Source organism: Rhinatrema bivittatum, chromosome 1 (genome assembly GCF_901001135.1).
Source record: "Rhinatrema bivittatum chromosome 1, aRhiBiv1.1, whole genome shotgun sequence".
In the NCBI taxonomy this organism is placed as follows: Eukaryota; Metazoa; Chordata; class Amphibia; order Gymnophiona; family Rhinatrematidae; genus Rhinatrema; species Rhinatrema bivittatum.
In genome coordinates, this window is record NC_042615.1 from 830847225 (window position 1) to 830869109 (window position 21885).

General features: G+C 51.1%; 1 protein-coding gene across 1 annotated transcript; it reads left to right on the forward strand.

Annotated features, from left to right (window-relative positions):
* The first annotated feature begins 4964 nt into the window (after window positions 1-4964).
* On the forward strand, window positions 4965-7819 carry LOC115082570 (beta-1,3-galactosyltransferase 5-like). The gene is made up of 2 exons (XM_029586791.1): window positions 4965-5011; window positions 6509-7819. Exon 2 carries the CDS (start codon window positions 6574-6576, stop codon window positions 7591-7593), a length of 1020 nt encoding a protein of 339 aa, XP_029442651.1. The 5' UTR covers window positions 4965-5011; window positions 6509-6573; the 3' UTR covers window positions 7594-7819.
* The last annotated feature ends 14066 nt before the right edge of the window (window positions 7820-21885 follow it).

The window sequence follows — 21885 nt, forward strand, 5'->3', positions numbered from 1 at the left end:
GCAGTTACTACCCTTAACAGAAGGCATGGGGGTAACCTGCACGGAGCAGCAGTTACTACCCTTAACAGAAGGCATGGGGGTAACCTGCATGGAGCGGCAGTTACTACCCTTAACAGAAGGCATGGGGGTAACCTGCATGGAGCGGCAGTTACTACCCTTAACAGAAGGCATGGGGGTAACCTGCACAGAGCAGCAGTTACTACCCTTAACAGAAGGCATGGGGGTAACCTGCATGGAGCAGCAGTTACTACCCTTAACAGAAGGCATGGGGTAACCTGCACGGAGCGGCAGTTACTGCCCTTAACAGAAGGCATGGGGGTAACCTGCACGGAGCGGCAGTTACTGCCCTTAACAGAAGGCATGGGGGTAACCTGCACGGAGCGGCAGTTACTGCCCTTAACAGAAGGCATGGGGGTAACCTGCACGGAGCGGCGGTTACTACCCTTAACAGAAGGCATGGGGGTAACCTGCACGGAGTGGCAGTTACTACCCTTAACAGAAGGCATGGGGTAACCTGCACGGAGCGGCAGTTACTACCCTTAACAGAAGGCATGGGGTAACCTGCACGGAGCGGCAGTTACTACCCTTAACAGAAGGCATGGAGGTAACCTGCACGGAGCGGCAGTTACTACCCTTAAAAGAAGGCATGGGGGTAACCTGCACGAAGCGGCTGTTACTACCCTTAAAAGAAGGCATGGGGTAACCTGCACGGAGCGGCAGTTACTACCCTTAACAGAAGGCATGGGGGTAACCTGCACGGAGCGGCAGTTACTACCCTTAACAGAAGGCATGGGATTAACCTGCACGGAGCGGCAGTTACTGCCCTTAACAGAAGGCATGGGGTTAACCTGCACGGAGCGGCAGTTACTGCCCTTAACAGAAGGCATGGGGGTAACCTGCACGGAGCGGCAGTTACTGCCCTTAACAGAAGGCATGGGGGTAACCTGCACGGAGCGGCAGTTACTGCCCTTAACAGAAGGCATGGGGGTAACCTGCAAGGAGCGGCAGTTACTGCCCTTAACAGAAGGCATGGGGGTAACCTGCACGGAGCGGCAGTTACTGCCCTTAACAGAAGGCATGGGGTTAACCTGCACGGAGCGGCAGTTACTGCCCTTAACAGAAGGCATGGGGGTAACCTGCACGGAGCGGCAGTTACTGCCCTTAACGGAAGGCATGGGGGTAACCTGCACGGAGCGGCAGTTACTGCCCTTAACGGAAGGCATGGGGGTAACCTGCACGGAGCGGCAGTTACTGCCCTTAACGGAAGGCATGGGGGTAACCTGCACGGAGCGGCAGTTACTGCCCTTAACGGAAGGCATGGGGGTAACCTGCACGGAGCGGCAGTTACTGCCCTTAACGGAAGGCATGGGGGTAACCTGCACGGAGCGGCAGTTACTGCCCTTAACGGAAGGCATGGGGGTAACCTGCACGGAGCGGCAGTTACTGCCCTTAACGGAAGGCATGGGGGTAACCTGCACGGAGCGGCAGTTACTGCCCTTAACGGAAGGCATGGGGGTAACCTGCACGGAGCGGCAGTTACTGCCCTTAACGGAAGGCATGGGGGTAACCTGCACGGAGCGGCAGTTACTGCCCTTAACGGAAGGCAGGGGGGTAACCTGCACGGAGCGGCAGTTACTGCCCTTAACGGAAGGCATGGGGGTAACCTGCACGGAGCGGCAGTTACTGCCCTTAACGGAAGGCATGGGGGTAACCTGCACGGAGCGGCAGTTACTACCCTTAACGGAAGGCATGGGGTAACCTGCACGGAGCGGCAGTTACTTCCCTTAACGGAAGGCATGTGGGTAACCTGCACGGAGCGGCAGTTACTACCCTTAACGGAAGGCATGGGGATAACCTGCACGGAGCGGCAGTTACTACCCTTAACAGAAACATGGGGGTAACCTGCATGAAGCGGCAGTTACTACCCTTAACAGAAGGCATGGGGGTAACCTGCATGGAGTGGCAGTTACTTCCCTTAACAGAAGGCATGGGGGTAACCTGCATGGAGCGGCAGTTACTACCCTTAACAGAAGGCATGGGGTAACCTGCACGGAGCAGCAGTTACTTCCCTTAACAGAAGGCATGGGGGTAACCTGCACGGAGCAGCAGTTACTTCCCTTAACAGAAGGCATGGGGGTAACCTGCACGGAGCAGCAGTTACTGGCCTTAACAGAAGGCATGGGGTAACCTGCACGGAGCAGCAGTTACTTCCCTTAACAGAAGGCATGGGGGTAACCTGCACGGAGCAGCAGTTACTTCCCTTAACAGAAGGCATGGGGGTAACCTGCACGGAGCAGCAGTTACTGCCCTTAACAGAAGGCATGGGGTAGCCTGCACGGAGCAGCAGTTACTACCCTTAACAGAAGGCATGGAGGTAACCTGCACGGAGCGGCAGTTACTACCCTTAACAGAAGGCATGGGGGTAACCTGCACGGAGCGGCAGTTACTTCCCTTAACAGAAGGCATGGGGGTAACCTGCACGGAGCGGCAGTTACTACCCTTAACAGAAGGCATGGGGGTAACCTGCACGGAGCAGCAGTTACTACCCTTAACAGAAGGCATGGGGGTAACCTGCATGGAGTGGCAGTTACTTCCCTTAACAGAAGGCATGGGGGTAACCTGCATGGAGCGGCAGTTACTACCCTTAACAGAAGGCATGGGGTAACCTGCACGGAGCAGCAGTTACTTCCCTTAACAGAAGGCATGTGGGTAGCCTGCACGGAGCAGCAGTTACTACCCTTAACAGAAGGCATGGGGATAACCTGCACGGAGCGGCAGTTACTACCCTTAACAGAAGGCATGTGGGTAGCCTGCACGGAGCAGCAGTTACTACCCTTAACAGAAGGCATGGAGGTAACCTGCACGGAGCGGCAGTTACTACCCTTAACAGAAGGCATGGGGATAACCTGCACGGAGCGGCATTTACTACCCTTAACAGAAACATGGGGGTAACCTGCATGAAGCAGCAGTTACTACCCTTAACAGAAGGCATGGGGGTAACCTGCATGGAGTGGCAGTTACTTCCCTTAACAGAAGGCATGGGGGTAACCTGCATGGAGCGGCAGTTACTACCCTTAACAGAAGGCATGGGGTAACCTGCACGGAGCAGCAGTTACTTCCCTTAACAGAAGGCATGGGGGTAACCTGCACGGAGCAGCAGTTACTTCCCTTAACAGAAGGCATGGGGGTAACCTGCACGGAACAGCAGTTACTGCCCTTAACAGAAGGCATGGGGTAACCTGCACGGAGCAGCAGTTACTTCCCTTAACAGAAGGCATGGGGGTAACCTGCACGGAGCAGCAGTTACTTCCCTTAACAGAAGGCATGGGGGTAACCTGCACGGAGCAGCAGTTACTGCCCTTAACAGAAGGCATGGGGTAACCTGCACGGAGCAGCAGTTACTTCCCTTAACAGAAGGCATGGGGGTAACCTGCACGGAGCAGCAGTTACTGCCCTTAACAGAAGGCATGGGGTAACCTGCACGGAGCAGCAGTTACTTCCCTTAACAGAAGGCATGGGGGTAACCTGCACGGAGCAGCAGTTACTGCCCTTAACAGAAGGCATGGGGTAACCTGCACGGAGCAGCAGTTACTTCCCTTAACAGAAGGCATGGGGGTAACCTGCATGGAGCAGCAGTTACTTCCCTTAACAGAAGGTATGGGGGTAACCTGCATGGAGCGGCAGTTACTGCCCTTAACAGAAGGCATGGGGTAGCCTGCATGGGGCAGCAGTAATAGTGGCACCCTTGGGCATGTCTGCAGCTCCTACAAAACTCTGTGGCTGTGACGATATCCAGGACCTCCGCGTCTGAACATGTTTCCCCAGTGTTCTCACTGGGTACCAGTGTGAGTTACGTTTGCAATCCCCTGTGTTGAACTTTTAAAGCCCTGCACAGAGGTGTAGCGGAATATTAGGATGTAGGGTTGCCTCCTCCTGGGCCCACACGTATCCTATGTTCCTGTCAGACAGAGCTGCTCAGGTCTTCATCACCGTCACGAATAGGATAGGCAGGGGCTCGTTGTATTTCCTTCCCATGCCAGGCACCTCCGCTATGGAATGCCCTCCCTTTGCATACACACCAGGAATCAAATTAGGAGAAGCTTGCAAAATTAAAAGCCTGGCTTCCAATCAAGTATTTGGCTGGGGGGAGGGTGCAGTTATCTTATGACTTTATTTTGTCACTGTCTAGGTCTAGGAAGCTGGGGAATAAGTTGGGGATTTCTTCCTGGGGGAGGGCCTTGCAGAAGTGCCCTGGCTGGGAATATTGCTTTCTGCCCTTTGATGTTGTGCATTATTGCCTCTCATGCAGCATATTGCTGGACATGGTATACACGGAGACACGTACACCCAGACACAGACACAGACACACACACAGACACAGACACAGATACACACACACAGACAGACATGTACACACAGATACACACACACACAGAGACATGTACACCCAGACACACACATGTACATCCAGACACAGACACACACACACACACATGTACACCCAGACACACACACACACACACACCCAGACACACACACACACGTACACCCAGACACAGACACACACAGATGTACACCCAGGTACAGTCACACACACACACACACACACAGACATAGACATGTACACCCAGGTACAGTCACACACACACACACACACACAGACATAGACATATACACCCAGGTACAGTCACACACACAGACACATTTCTCATAGCACCTCCCTGCTCTCCTCCCCTTGTCCTGGAAGCACATGGAGCAGGCTGTCTTGCTTTCAGTGCAACTTTTTTTTAGCAATGATTTTTGTAGATGTACAAAGTAGCATTTAGTCTTCTCAGTTCTCCCTGTCTTCTTTTGATTTGGGGGATGTGGTTCAGTTTCTATCTTTACTTTTTCTAATTATATATTAACCAAATTAACCCAGGAGGTTGAGATGAAAGGTTGTGTTTGCTGTCCTGGCTGGTACCTTTGTGTGGTTACTCAGCGGTGGCTCGTGGTCCGGTGCAGCCTTCAGGTGAGACGTGAGTGAGCCCCATGCCCCCAGACCCCCACAGATCTCCGGCCACCGATGCACAGGCCATTACTGGGGGTCTGCGTGGGTAGCGAGAGCTTACGTTGCTCTCCTAGCTTTCGCAGGGCTGACACAACGAGGGTGTCCTCCGAGGGCTTACCTGCTGGAAAGCGCCGGGCTTTTCTGTTGGTCAGATTCAAACATTTCCCGTTTTATGTTGGTTGCTTCCCTTTCCTCTCTACTTGCGAGCCTATTGTATAACGTTTTACCTCTGGGTACCCATGGAAGGAAAGAGGACTTGTTATGACAGGTCTGATTACTCCCCTCCTCCTCTCCAGACCTCTCCCAGGTGCCCTCTAAGTCAGGGTGATCAGTGTTTCCTGTTCACACAGGTTGATACATGTTGAAGTGCATCATATTATATCTTATTATATATTATGATATGTGGGTATACTGATACATTTAATGTGTTACTGTATTGAGCGGATGCACTATAAAGATTATTAAAAAAAAAAAGATGGTGAGAGCGATACAAAAGCTGGGGGCGTGAGAGAGCTCTCTTTTGACTCTGAAATACTGTGAGATCCTCTCCTACAGTGTCCCTGAGAGCAGCTCTGCTCAGAGCAGCGTCACATATCTCCTCGCGCGCCATGGATCTGTGATGTCACAAATGATGCATCACGTTCTGTGTGATGTCACTCGTAATGCAGTCGCAAACATGGCTGCTCCAGTAGGAATGACAGAAAGGGTGGCCCTAGGAAGTTCAGTGAGAACAATTTACCAATATTTCTGATTCACAGAGACAGGGGTTGATACTTGCTGTAGGGACATGAGGGTAGGATTTATTTTAGCAAAATCATTTCTGAAGGTAGGGGTCACTGAATGTTATCATAGTCTGCCAAAGACATCAGCTAAACCCTAAAGCTCGCAAGGTGCAGTGATGAGTGTGCAAAATGTGATCTGTGATAGTCACAGAACAGCTCAGGAAGTGACACCACAGAAATCCCTGTACCCCCTCACGTGCTTGTTTTTCTGTATATTTCAGAACAGCCCCCCTGCAGGAGAGGTGACGCTGGGACTGACCAGAACCCCCCAGGTCTCTGCAGCAATTCACACTCACTTACCCCTGTGCTGGGAAACCTTAGCTGGAATCCGGGAGATGCTTTTTTCATCCCTCGTGGCACCCAGGCAGATTATTTAGGCCAGGACCCTGTGACAGGTCTTCACAAAGCCATGCTAGATCACATACTCTCCAGGAGAGTTCGGTTGGAGAACCACTAACAATCTGTCATCCAAGCAGGACCCAAGCACTTCACAGTCAGCGTGTGCTGTCAGCAAACAGGTAGCGCCTTCTGGGGTGGCTGTCACAACAAGCGCCAGACCACAGCACATGCTGCAACTCATTAAAGGTCCAAGGTGAAGTGTAGAGACGTTCCTAATGACTAATCCTCAGCTATCATCTCTAATCCATAGCTGATCAGTGTTTCTTCTCCTATGCAGCATCGCTTTACTCCTGCCCTTCGGGCTGCTCATCACCTCCGCGAAGGCCTTCCTCCACAGCCCTAATGCATTCTGGCTGTTTGAAAGGACTTGTGTCTTCCAGCATACTGCTCGCAGTGATCCTGTTCTGGCATTCAGCCCTCCTTAGGACCAGGAGAGAACAGGACACACGGAGCAGGGCAAATCCCTTCTCTGGAGCTAAGCATCCCTTCCGTTCCTCCTTGGAGGATCTCAGTTCCCTCTCTGGCGGGGTGGATTTTCCCTCCTTGCTTGCAGGCTCCTTCCCAGAGCCCCACTGCCACAAAAGACTGGTACTTCTGGTTCTTGTGACTTCATCCCCAGGACATTTTGGACCTAGACAAGTGATCCGCGGGACGTGGGCAGCCGAGGAGACATGGACGCCCTTTCCCTGGCAGTCAGTGTTCCTGCTTGGCCAGACATCCGATGACAGCGTCGCTCAAGAAATCCAGAAGGAGCAACAGAGGTTCGGCGACGTCCTGGTGGGAAATTACCTGGACACGTACCGCAACCTCACCCTGAAGGTCATGCACGGGCTGAAGTGGGCGACGGAGCGGTGCCGGCCAGAGTACATTCTCAAAACGCACGACGACTGCTTCGTCAACGGCGACCGCCTGCCAGCCTTCCTGGCAGAGCACAACACGATAAAGACCGGCCTGTACGTAGGCGCCGTGCTCCCTCGGCCTAAGCGACGGGTCATCCGGGAGCCGTCCAGCAACTGGTACGTGTCGAGGCAGGACTACCAGCCAGAGGAATACCCTCCCTACGCCACCAGCACGGGCTACGTTCTCTCGCTGGACGCGGCCAGCGACATCCTGCGGGTGGCAGAGCGCACTCGCCCCATCCTGGCGGAGGATGCGTTCGTTGGCATCCTGGCCAGGAAGGCCGGCATCTGGGTGAAGGCCAGCGGACGCTTCGCCAGGTACAACGCAAAGTGGAGGGTATGTAACTACCGCTACCTGATGGTAATCCATCAATTGAGCGCCAAGGGGCAGACGCTGGCCAAGGTCAACATGCTGAAAGCCAGGACCGCCTGTGAGGACAGCAGAGAGGTCATCCGCTGGTAGTAATGTGACGGCCTTCTCACCGTGTCTCTGCAGCACAAAAATAGATTCTCTTTCGGAAAGTCTCGCATAGCATGCAAATATACAGTATTTGGGGATCACACGGTATTTTCCCTCATTGTTTTAAGCTTCTCTTAAAAGTAACAGGTTGATAACATTGGCTCAGTGCAAACAGGGGGTGTGGTCTTCTACCTTCTACCATAGATATGACCCTCACTGCTGCCCTGAAGCACCCCCTGCTATTCCAGTACTGAGACCCTCACACACAGCTCTGCCAATGCACCTCACTCCTACCCTGCAGCACCTCCTGCTATTCCAGTAGTGAGACCCTCACACACAGCTCTGCCAATGCACCTCCCTCCTGCCCTGCAGCACCCCCTGCTATTCCAGTACTGAGACCTCCACACACAGCTCTGCCAATGCACCTCACTCCTGCCCTGCAGCACCCCCTGCTATTCCAGTACTGAGACCTTCACACACAGCTCTGCCAATGCACCTCACTCCTGCCCTGCAGCACCCCCTGCTATTCCAGTACTGAGACCTTCACACACAGCTCTACCAATGCACCTCACTCCTGCCCTGCAGCACCTCCTGCTATTCCAGTACTGAGACCTTCACACACAGCTCTGCTAATGCACCTCCCTCCTGCCCTGCAGCTCCCCTGCTATTCCAGTACTGAGACCCCACACACAGCTCTGCTAATGCACCTCACTCCTGTCCTGCAGCTCCCCTGCTATTCCAGTACTGAGACCTCCACACACAGCTCTGCTAATGCACCTCACTCCTGTCCTGCAGCACCCCCTGCTATTCCAGTACTGAGACCTTCACACACAGCTCTACCAATGCACCTCACTCCTGCCCTGCAGCACCTCCTGCTATTCCAGTACTGAGACCTTCACACACAGCTCTACCAATGCACCTCACTCCTGCCCTGCAGCACCTCCTGCTATTCCAGTACTGAGACCTTCACACACAGCTCTGCCAATGCACCTCACTCCTGTCCTGCAGCACCCCCTGCTATTCCAGTACTGAGACCTTCACACACAGCTCTACCAATGCACCTCACTCCTGCCCTGCAGCACCTCCTGCTATTCCAGTACTGAGACCTTCACACACAGCTCTGCTAATGCACCTCCCTCCTGCCCTGCAGCTCCCCTGCTATTCCAGTACTGAGACCCCACACACAGCTCTGCTAATGCACCTCCCTCCTGCCCTGCAGCACCCCCTGCTATTCCAGTACTGAGACCTCCACACACAGCTCTGCTAATGCACCTCACTCCTGTCCTGCAGCACCCCCTGCTATTCCAGTACTGAGACCTCCACACACAGCTCTGCTAATGCACCTCCCTCCTGTCCTGCAGCACCCCCTGCTATTCCAGTACTGAGACCTCCACACACAGCTCTGCTAATGCACCTCACTCCTGTCCTGCAGCACCCCCTGCTATTCCAGTACTGAGACCTTCACACACAGCTCTGCTAATGCACCTCCCTCCTGCCCTGCAGCTCCCCTGCTATTCCAGTACTGAGACCCCACACACAGCTCGGCCCATGCACCTCACTCCTGCCCTGCAGCACCCGCTGCTATTCCAGTACTGAGACCCTCACACACAGCTCTGCCAATGCACCTCACTCCTGCCCTGCAGCACCCGCTGCTATTCCAGTACTGAGACCCTCACACACAGCTCTGCCAATGCACCTCACTCCTGCCCTGCAGCACCCCCTGCTATTCCAGTACTGAGACCCACACACACAGCTCTACCAATGCACCTCACTCCTGTCCTGCAGCACCCCCTGCTATTCCAGTACTGAGACCCCCACACACAGCTCTGCCAATGCACCTCACTCCTGTCCTGCAGCACCCCCTGCTATTCCAGTACTGAGACCCTCACACACAGCTCTGCCAATGCACCTCACTCCTGCCCTGCAGCACCCCCTGCTATTCCAGTACTGAGACCCCACACACAGCTCTGCTAATGCACCTCCCTCCTGCACTGCAGCACCCCCTGCTATTCCAGTACTGAGACCCTCCATGCACAGCTCTACCAATGCACCTCACTCCTGCCCTGCAGCACCCCCTGCTATTCCAGTACTGAGACCCTCACACACAGCTCTACCAATGCACTTCACTCCTGCCCTGCAGCACCTCCTGCTATTCCAGTACTGAGACCCTCACACACAGCTCTACCAATGCACCTCACTCCTGCCCTGCAGCACCTCCTGCTATTCCAGTACTGAGACCCTCACACACAGCTCTGCCCATGCACCTCACTCCTGCCCTGCAGCACCCCCTGCTATTCCAGTACTGAGACCCTCACACACAGCTCTACCAATGCACCTCACTCCTGCCCTGCAGCACCCCCTGCTATTCCAGTACTGAGACCCTCACACACAGCTCTGCCAATGCACCTCACTCCTGCCCTGCAGCACCCCCTGCTATTCCAGTACTGAGACCCTCACACACACACAGCTCTGCCAATGCACCTCACTCCTGCCCTGCAGCACCCCTGCTATTCTAGTACTGACACCCTCGCCCCACACAAACACACACACATATACACAGCTCTGCTAATGCACCTCACTCCTGCCCTGCAGCACCCCCTGCTATTCTAGTACTCACACCCTCACCCCACACACACAGACACACACACACAGCTCTGCTAATGCACCTCACTCCTGCCCTGCAGCACCCCCTGCTATTCCAGTACTGAGACCCTCACACACAGCTCCTACAATGCACCTCACTCCTGCCCTGCAGCACCCCCTGCTATTCCAGTACTGAGACCCTCACACACAGCTCTGCCAATGCTCCTCACTCCTGCCCTGCAGCTCCCCTGCTATTCCAGTACTGAGACCCTCACACACAGCTCTGCCCATGCACCTCACTCCTGCCCTGCAGCACCCCCTGCTATTCCAGTACTGAGACCCTCACCCCACACACACAGACACATAAACACATACACACACACACACACAGACACAGTTCTGATAATGCACCTCACTCCTGCCCTGCAGCACCCCTGCTATTCTAGTAGAGACCCTCACACACAGCTCCTACAATGCACCTCACTCCCGCCCTGCAGCACCCCCTGCTATTCCAGTACTGAGACCCTCACACACAGCTCTGCTAATGCACCTCCCTCCTACCCTGCAGCACCCCTGCTATTCTAGTACTGACACCCTCACCCCACACACACAGACACAGCTCTGCTAATGCACCTCCCTCCTACCCTGCAGCACCCCTGCTATTCTAGTACTGACACCCTCACCCCACACACACAGACACATAAACACATACACACACACACACACACAGAGCTCTTCCAATGCATTTCACTCCTGCCTTGAAGCCCCCTTGCTTTTCCAGTATGGAGATCTGGATTTATGAATTGTGCCGGAGCGCACTGTACTGTATCGGCCTGCTTATGTGGATAAAATGTTAGCTCTATTAAGTTGTGCGTGAGTATTGAGTGGATGAGGAGGCAGCAAGTTAGCTGTATGGGTAATACAGCTATGTTGTTCTGAGTACGAGGCAGTGGACCCTTAGGCTGGCCTACAGGAGACTTGGGAAGGACTTCACTGGTCTCGACTGAACAGGCCGGGAGGCAGACTTCAGGCGGGCAGGTAGAAGCGGATTCACCCTGGAAGCTGGTACTCCCCCGGGAGAAGCCCTTGGGAGTCCAACCGCTGGGACTTAGGAGATTCACCCTGGAAGTCGGAGCCCCCACCCCGGGAGAAGCCCATAGGGGCCCGACCGCTGGGACTTAGGCGAAACGATCAATGGCGCAGAAGCAGGCGAGTATCAGACTAGGCTGAAGCAGGCAGGAACCCGGCTTGGGTCGAAGGCAGGCTGGCTGGCAAGCAGGCAGACAGGAACTGGCAGGCAGGCAGGCAGGTGTCAACAGGCAGGCAGGCAGGCACCGACAGGCAGGCAGGCAGGAACTGGGGGGCAGGCAGGCACCGACAGGCAGGCAGGTGCCAACAGGCAGGCAGGCAGACAGGCAGGCACCGACAGGCAGGCAAGCAGGCAGGAACGGAGTAGCCAAGACGCTGGCAGACTCCGGAGCTCGAGGCAACGGGGGACCGCAGGAACCCTGTTGCAAGGCACTGGTCGGGTGTCTGCGGTGACCCTAAATAGGCCGCGGATTCTGATATCAGAGTCGGGGCGGAGGCACCCTCCGGCGGGAAACCGTCTAGAAAAGCGCGAGACGTTCGCGCGCGCGCGCCTAGAGGCAGGCCAGCAATGGTGTCTCCCCCGCGGGGACGCCCGGATCCCGACACTGCTTCGTTCCCAGCCGGCAGGAATACTCGAGGTAAGGACCGGGACGTGACCTTCACGGACCGGACCGCAACAATCTGGCAATAATGAGAACACCTTTCTTACTTGTGATGCAAATTGTGGACTATAAAGAAGTTTTATGTTCCAGCAAGCATCGTAAAGCACTGGGTCCAGTAAGTGGTTTCTGGTAACCCAAAAGCAAAAGCTTCTATGTGCTTAAAAAGATGTAATCATCAGCTGCTTGGAAACATTATCTGAACAAGAGTTTCACAAACATTCGTAAGCAGAAACTCTCCTTATCTGCTAGATGCCGCTGATTGCTGAAATCCAGAGGCGAGATGTTCGTGCCAGATATTCGTTTTCCAAGTTGCGGTGCGATTTGACATCTTTTCATAGCATTAGGTGCAAGTGCACCATTATTTGGAAAAAGAGCACCATAATTTGGAATAATTTGGAAAAGGAGCAGCATAACTTGTAAAACGAATACTTGGCACAGAGATCTCGCCTCTGGATTTCAGCAATCAGCGGCATCTAGCAGATAAGGAGAGTTTCTGCTTACGAATGCTCGTGAGACTCTTGTTCAGATGTATTTATTTATGTATTTATTTAACAGCTTTTCTATACCGACATTAGAATGCACATCATATCGGTTCACATCGAACAATAGATGGGAAATACAATGAACAGGGAGAGGGGAGGGGGACAACGTAATGCAACAACGGTGCTGCGACCAGAGGAAGCTAGAATGGGGAGCCTGAAAAGGAGAGCTGGAGAGGTAGAGGGGATGAAGTTAGCGGTGGGGTGACGAGGTGAGGTGATGAAGTACATGGACTTAGTCTGGGTAGGCCTGGTGGAAGAGCCAGGTCTTCAGCATTTTCTTGAATTTGAAGGGTCAGGGCTCGAGGCAGAGGTTCGTGGGTAGGGCATTCCAACGAGTGGGGCCAGTGATTGATAGGGCTCGATCCCATGTTGAGGTGATGTGATCCCACGTTGAGGTTTGCTCTGGTTGGGCGGGAGGAGTGTGTGAGTCGGAAAGCTTCATTGAGCCAGGTGGAATTGCTTTTGTAGATGGATTTGTGAATAATGGTAAGGGTCTTAAATAGGATGCGTGATGGGATAGGGAGCCTGTGGAGGTCTTTGAGGAGGGGGGGTTATGTGGTCGGATTTGCTTGCGTTCATGATGGTTCTAGCGGTGACGTTCTGTAGCATTTGGAGGGGTTTGATTGTAGAGTAAGGAAGGCCTAGATACAGGGAGTTGCAGTAGTCTAGTTTGGACGAAAGGGTTGCTTGGAAGACTGTTCTGAGATCGTGGGTGTGGAGTAAAGGTTTGAGTTTTTTTATGCCATTGAGCTTATGGAAGCCTTCTTTTAGGACAGAATTGATGTGTTTTTTTAGGTTTAAGTGCTGATCAATTAGAACACCAAGGTTTCGTACGGGAGGCTGTGAGGCGAAGGAGCTGGAAGCTGGATCATTAGCTGGGGAGAGCTTGAGCTTTTGGTGGTTGTGGATGAGGAGCAGTTCTGTCTTTGAGGAGCTGAGGGCAAGGTGTAGGTTGGTGAGTAGGGAATTAATGGAAGTGAGACATGTCTCCCAGAATTTTAGCGTTATGGAGATGGATTCTTGTATTGGTATGATGATTTGAACATCATCGGCGTAGATGTACAATTTGAGGCCGAGGTCAGATAGGAGCTGGCAGAGGGGCAGGAGATATATATTAAATAGGGTGGAGGAGAGGGAGGAGCCTTGAGGGACTCCTTGGGAGAGGGAGAAGTGAGTGGATTCTGAGTTGCCCAGTTTTACAGAGAATTGTCTGTTAGCCAGGTAGGATTTGAACCAGAGGAGAGCTGTGCCGGAGATGCCAATGTCAGGAGAAGATTGTGGCTTATCGTGTCAAAGGCTGAGGAGATGTCAAGGAAGGCAACGATGAAGCTATGACCTTGGTCTAGGCCAGTGAGGAGGGCGTCAGTGAGGGAGAGGGAGAGTGTTTCGGTGCTCAAGTTTTTACGAAAGCCAAATTGAGAGGGGTGAAGGATATTGTTGTCATCACGGTAGTCCATAAGTTGGGAGTTTACCACCTTTTCCATGATTTTAGCGATGAAGGGAAGGTTTGAGATGGGAAGGTAGTTGGCTGGGTCTTTGGGGTCTAGGGATGGTGTTTTGAGCAGGGGTTTGACAACAGCGTGCTTTAAGGAGTCAGGGACTGTGCCGATGGAGAGGGAGCAGTTAATGAGGTCTGCTAGGGGTTTGGCAATGGTGTTGGGAATGGTAGGAGGGTTTTGGTGGGGATGGTGTCAGAGCGGTGGGAGGCGGGTTTAATCTTTTTGAGAACAGATTCGATTTCCTTGGAGGATGTGAGGTCGATAGAGTCTAAAGTGGCACTGGAGATGGTGGGGAACATAGGGGGGGGGGGAGGTGACAGGGAATCAGAGATAATGTTTCCAAGCAACTGACGATTATATCTTTTATATCTGTTTATGTGTGTGTCTATGTGTGAATGCATATGTATATGTACGTATGTGTATACATGTGTGTGTATGTGTGTGTGTCTGGTGGTTATGTGTGTGTCTATGTGTGAATGCATACGTATATGTTCGTGTGTATGTGTATACATGTGTGTGTGTGTGTGTGTGTCTGGTGGTTATGTGTGTGTCTATGTGTGAATGCATGTACGTGTGTATGTGTATACGTGTGAATGTGTATGTGTATACATGTGTATACATGTGTGTATGTATGTATACATGTGTGTCTGGTGGTTATGTGTGTGTCTATGTGTGAATGCATATGTATATATACGTGTGTATGTGTATACATGTGTGTGTATGTATGTGTGTCTGTGTATGTCTGGTGGTTATGTGTGTGTCTATGTGTGAATGCATATGTATATATACGTATGTGTATACATGTGTGTGTGTATGTATGTGTGTGTGTGTCTGGTGGTTATGTGTGTATGCATATGTATATGTGCGTGTGTATGTATACATGTGTGTGTGTGTGTCAGGTGGTTATGTGTGTGTCTATGTGTGAATGCATATGTATATATACGTGTGTATGTGTATACATGTGTGTGTATGTATGTGTGTGTGTGTCTGATGGTTATGTGTGTGTCTATGTGTGAATGCATATGTATATGTATGTGTGTATGTGTATACATGTGGGTGTATGTATGTGTATGTGTGTGTCTATGTGTTAATGCATATGTTTATATACGTGTGTATGTGTATACCTGTGTGTGTGTGTGTGTGTCTGGTGGTTATGTGTGTGTCTATGTGTGAATGCATATGTATATATACGTATGTGTATACATGTGTGTGTGTATGTATGTGTGTGTGTGTCTGGTGGTTATGTGTGTATGCATATGTATATGTACGTGTGTATGTATACATGTGTGTGTGTGTGTCTGGTGGTTATGTGTGTGTCTATGTGTGAATGCATATGTATATATACGTGTGTATGTGTATGCATGTGTGTGTATGTATGTGTGTGTGTGTCTGGTGGTTATGTGTGTGTCTATGTGTGAATGCATATGTATATATATGTATATATATGTGTATATTTGTGTGTTTGTGCATATGTATGTGTGTGTGTGTCTGGTGGTTATGTGTGTGTCTATGTGTGAATGCATATGTATATGTATGTGTGTATGTGTATACATGTGTGTGTATGTATGTGTATGTGTGTGTCTATGTGTGAATGCATATGTATATATACGTGTGTATGTGTATACATGTGTGTGTATGTATGTGTGTCTGTGTGTGTCTGGTGGTTATGTGTGTGTCTATGTGTGAATACATATGTATATATACGTATGTGTATACATGTGTGTGTGTATGTATGTGTGTGTGTGTCTGGTGGTTATGTGTGTATGCATATGTATATGTACGTGTGTATGTATACATGTGTGTGTGTGTGTCTGGTGGTTATGTGTGTGTCTATGTGTGAATGCATATGTATATATACGTGTGTATGTGTATACATGTGTGTGTATGTATGTGTGTGTGTGTCTGGTGGTTATGTGTGTGTCTATGTGTGAATGCATATGTATATATGTGTGTATGTACGTGTGTGTGTGTGTGTCTGGTGGTTATGTGTCTATGTGTGAATGCATATGTATATATGTGTATATATATGTGTATATTTGTGTGTTTGTGCATATGTATGTGTGTGTGTGCGCCTCATACCCTCGCCTCGGCCCTGCTTTTAGCTTTCTTCACAGTTGCTTCTTGTTTTTATGAGGCCTGCTGGCTACCAATGAATGGGGAAAGCATATTTAGCTACGCTGAACAGAAATTACCCACATTGCTAAGGTCGCCATTACTTGATAGTATTGTTTAAATGGAGTACGTTTGGATATCATCCTGTCACAGAAGCATCTAATCTCCCACAGTGACATTAGTGGACTACCGTTAGGTACACAGGACACCTCGTGAGTACCTAAAGAACTAAAATTTCATGTGCAAAGCCAAGAGTTGACACGTTGGACCTCCACACTTCATAAGTGCTTGCTGGGCTCAGTGACATTAATAATCATTGAACCAGCACAGCAGGTACAGCTGCACTGAGACCAATCAGAGGAAGAACTTCCTCAGGTGGAGCTGAGGTTCAACTAAATGATTTAAATATATATATATATATATATATAGTATTGGTCATTTTCACAATTAAATCAAATGAATGAAGCTGGAAAAAATGTAACTGAGAGGAAAACGATTGTAATAAAAGCTTTTATTGGGCCATGGAGGCAGCACAATTTTACAGAAGAGGACGCAAGTCTGGTTAAACACGACCTCGCGGGAGGGGTCACCTAGCGGCGACCAGAGTGACCATGCCTGCCTTTCCTGCGGAGGGACAGGGCTGTCCGGAGAGGTCGCGCCCCGGGAGTGATGCAGGCCCTCCCTTGTGCAGGCTCCCTTGCACGACCCCCCTTTGAAATTAGCGTGCAATCGTGTGCATTCCTCCGAATCCTGCAGGTTCCCCCGTCATTCTGCCCCTTCCTGCGAGGCTCCGGCGCTAGCCCCGGCTCCAGATGACATCAAGAGTGACCATACCTGCCTTTCCTGGGGAGGGACAGGGTTGTCCGGAGAGGTCACGCCCCGGGAGTGATGCAGGCCCTCCCTTGTGCAGGCTCCCTTGCACGACCCCCCTTTGAAATTAGCGTGCAATCGTGTGCATTCCTCCGAATCCTGCAGGTTCCGCCCCTTCCCGCGAGGCTCCGGCGCTAGCCCCGGCTCCAGATGGGAAGATTGGTTTGCACGGATGTGAAGGCTCCGGGATTAGAACGCATTTATCTCTGAAATCCATGCGTGATCAGATTATTATAAAACTCACTGGCACGTTGCATTGAAATGCAAGGATACATTTCTCGAGGTCATTCTTTTAAAACGAAAACAAAAAAAAACAACAACCCAGCAACCTGTTACTGATCCCACATTCCAATGACCCCGGTCGGTTCCGAGCCCTGTTACAAACCAGGTTTCTGTGTTAAAGAAAAACCTCCCGGGACGTCGGTGTTTCATATCCCGGGTAAACCAGGGAAGTCCCTGTCCGGGAGCCTGCAGGCCCGTCACGGCCACTAGATGGCGCTCGGGAAGCCAGAGCGCAAGGCTCGCTGGGAGTCGTAGTTGGAAGGGGAGCCCGCGGGAGGTGATTAGGAAAGTGAAAGTAGCGCAGAGCCCGGCGGGCAGCTGGGAGAGGGGACCAGGGGCTGGGAAGGCACCGGACCTCAGCCCTCGGAACCGGATAAGCCCAGTAGGGACTTGCTGGTGAAGTGGCCAGGCTGTGAGGGGTTTGGAGCAATTATGCAGCCCACCAAAGCCTGGGCTTGTTAGGAGAATGCGACTCCTCCTCTTTAAACCCTCACGTGCACGCCCCCCATGCTTTGATGACTTGGGATATAGACCGGAATCAAATGGAGACAGAGCAGTGATTGACTGCAAATACAGCAGGTGCAATTTGCCTTCCCTTGCTTGCTGTTTCTTGCCCATGGACCTGAAAAATGCTGCCTGACACGAGCTTTGCAGCCAGGGTACTCCCTTTATTTATTTATTTATTTATTTTTGCACACCTGAGGTAGAGGTGAACTTGAGGGGTGGGAGTTAGGACACCTTGTTGAAAGGAGGCTGATACTAAGAGCTATCTTTCCACTGCAGGAGTCTTCAGGCTGGGCCGGAGCAGGGGGACACCACTGCAGCTGAAGGGACCAGTGGGCAAATCCCCTACGGGGTAAAATGCTTTTACGCATGGAAACGAGAGCAGGACGTGGGGGTGATTGTACCCGATGATCTCAAGGTGGCCAAACAGGTGGATAAAGCCCCAAAGATGCTCGGCTGCACAGGGAGAGGACTGGTCAGCAGGAAAAGGGGGGTGACACTGCCCCTGTATAGGTCCCTAGTGAGACCTCACTGGGAATACTGAGTACAGTTCTGGAGACCCCACCTTCACAAGGATAGAAACAGGAGGGAGTCGCTCCAGAGGGGGCTACTAACATGGTCAGTGGTCTTCTCTGTACCTTCTCCATCACAATTATATTTTTTTTGAGATGCGGTGACCACAGTTGTACACAGTATTCAAGGTGGGGTCTCACCATGGAGCGATACAGAGGCATTATGACATTTTCCGTTTTATTCACCATTCCCTTTCTAATAATTCCCAACATTCTGTTTGCTTTTTTGACTGCTGCAGCACACTGAGCCGACGATTTTAATGTGTTATCCACTATGACACCTAGATCTCTTTCTTGGGTTGTAGCACCTAATATGGAACCCAACATTGTGTAATTATAGCAAGGGTTATTTTTCCCTATATGCATCACATAGAAACATAGAAATGACGGCAGAAGAAGACCAAATGGCCCATCCAGTCTGCCCAGCAAGCTTCACACATTTTTTCTCTCATACTTATCTGTTTCTTTTAGCTCTTGGTTCTATTTCCCTTCCTCCCCCACCATTAATGTAGAGAGCAGTGATGGAGCTGCATCCAAGTGAAATATCTAGCTTGATTAGTTAGGGGTAGTAGGGGTAGTAACCGCCGCAATAAGCAAGCTACACCCATCTTATTTGTTTTAACCCAGACTATGTTATACAGCCCTTATTGGTTGTTTTTCTTCTCCCCTGCCGTTGAAGCAGAGAGCTATGCTGGATATGTGTGAAGTATCAGTCTTCTCCCCTGCCGTTGAAGCAGAGAGCTATGCTGGATATGCATCGAAAGTGAAGTATCAGGCACATTTGGTTTGGGGTAGTAACCGCCGTAACAAGCCAGCTACTCCCCGCTTTGTGAGTGTGAATCCTTTTTTCTTCTCCCCTGCCGTTGAAGCTATGCTGGATATGCGTGAAGTATCAGTTTTTCTTTTCCCCTGCTGTTGAAGCAGGGAGCTATGCTGGATATGCGTGAAGTATCAGTTTTTCTTCTCCCCTGCCGTTGGAGCAGAGAGCTATGCTGGATGTGCATCGAAAGTGAAGTATCAGGCACATTTGGTTTGGGGTAGTAACCGCCGTAACAAGCCAGCTACTCCCGGCTTTGTGAGTGCAAATCCTTTTTTCCACATTTCCTCTTGCTGTTGAAGCTTAGAGCGATGTTGGAGTCACAGTAACCATGTGTATGTTTATTGAACAAGGGTATTGTCTCCAGGCAGTAGCCATCATTCTGGCGAGTCACCCACTCTTCATTGGCGGCCTCTTGACTTTATGGATCCACAGTGTTTATCCCATGCCCCTTTGAAGTCCTTCACAGTTCTGGTCTTCACCACTTCCTCCGGAAGGGCATTCCAGGCATCCACCACCCTCTCCGTGAAGAAATACTTCCTGACATTGGTTCTGAATCTTCCTCCCTGGAGCTTCAAATCGTGACCCCTGGTTCTGCTGATTTTTTTCTTATGGTAAAGGTTTGTCGTTGCCTTTGGATCATTAAAACCTTTCAAGTATCTGAAAGTCTGTATCATATCTCCTCTGCTCCTCCTTTCCTCCTTGCACTTATCCACATTAAATTTCATCTGCCATTTGGATGCCCAATCTTCCAGTCTTGCAAGGTCCTCCTGCAATTTATCACAATCTGCTTGTGATTTAACTTCTCTAAATACTTTTGTTTGGGTAATTGCCAGGTTCTTGTGGCCTGGTTTGGCCTCTGTTGGAAACAGGATGCTGGGCTTGATGGACCCTTGGTCTGACCCAGTATGGCATTTTCTTATGTTCTTGTCCGCAAATTTGATTATCTCACTCGTCGTATTTCTTTCCAGATCATTTATAAATATATTGAAAAGTAAGGGTCTCAATGCAGATCCCTGAGGCACTCCACTGCCCACTCCCTTCCACTGAGAAAATTGACCATTTAATCCTACTCTCTGTTTCCTGTCTTTTAGCCAGTTTGCAATCCACGAAAGGACATCGCCACCTATCCCATGACTTTTTACTTTTCCTAGAAGCCTCTCATGAGGAACTTTGTCAAACGCCTTCTGAAAATCCAAGTATACTATATCTACCGGTTCACCTTTATCCACATGTTTATTAACTCCTTCAAAAAAGTGAAGCAGATTTGTGAGGCAAGACTTGCCCTGGGTAAAGCCATGCTGACTTTGTTCCATTAAACCATGTCTTTCTATATGTTCTGTGATTTTGATGTTTAGAACACTTTCCACTATTTTTCCTGGCACTGAAGTCAGGCTAACCGGTCTGTAGTTTCCCGGATCGCCCCTGGAGCCCTTTTTAAATATTGGGGTTACATTCGCTATCCTCCAGTCTTCAGGTACAATGGATGATTTTAATGATAAGTTACAAATTACTATACTAGTACGGTAATAGATCTGAAATTTCATTTTTTATTTATTTCACAACCACATGGTACATGCGATTTGTCAGTCTGGGTACCACATCTTCCAGGTTCACAGTGATTTGGTTCAGTTCATCTCACTCATCAGCCTTGAAAATCGTCTGTGGAACGAGTATTTCCCCAACATCCTCATTAGTAAACACTGGAGCAAAGCAGTTGTTTAGTCTTTCTGCAGTGGCCTTATCTTCCCTAAGAGCCCCTTTAACCCTTCAATCATCTAACGGTCCAACCTACCCCCTTTGCAAGCTTCCGATATATTTAAAAAGTTTTTCAGATGAGTTTTTGCCTCTGGGGCCAGCTTCTTTTTCAAATTCTCTCTTCGCCTTTAACTCGCCAACGCTTGTGCATTTTCCTGTTTTCTTCCGATGGAGAATATCCCCAGTGGAGTGGCTTTAGCATAAAAGGAAAACCGCAGCGGGATCTGAGAGCCCGATTCCCACCCCATATATCAGAAAGGGGCCCTGCCAGCTTGAGCCCCCCCCAACCCTCTGATCCCCTTTCCTGTGAATCATGGAGTCCGGTCAAGGCCTCCCCCCTGCCTTCTGTCCCCTCTCCCCGTTGGGCATAAAATATGAGATTTCCAAGCCTTGCCCTTACCATCCTCCCCTCTGCCCCGATTCTGATCCCTCCTACTAAAAACCCTTTCCTGCCTGCAGCATTTGCAGACCCAGCACTGCCCTGACTCCCAGCACTGCCCTGACACCCAGCACTGCCCTGACTCCCAGCACTGCCCTGGCTCCCAGCACTGCCCTGACTCCCTGACTCCCAGCACTGCCCTGACTCCCTGACTCCCAGCACTGCCCTGACTCCCAGCACTGCCCTGGCTCCCAGCACTGCCCTGACTCCCAGCACTGCCCTGGCTCCCAGCACTGCCCTGACTCCCTGACTCCCAGCACTGCCCTGACTCCCTGACTCCCAGCACTGCTCTGACTCCCAGCACTTCCCTGACTCCCTGACTCCCAGCACTTCCCTGACTCCCAGCACTTCCCTGACTCCCAGCACTGCCCTGACTCCCAGCACTTCCCTGACTCCCTGACTCCCAGCACTTCCCTGACTCCCAGCACTGCCCTGACTCCCAGCACTGCCCTGGCTCCCAGCACTGCCCTGACTCCCTGACTCCCAGCACTGCCCTGACTCCCTGACTCCCAGCACTGCCCTGACTCCCAGCACTGCCCTGGCTCCCAGCACTGCCCTGACTCCCA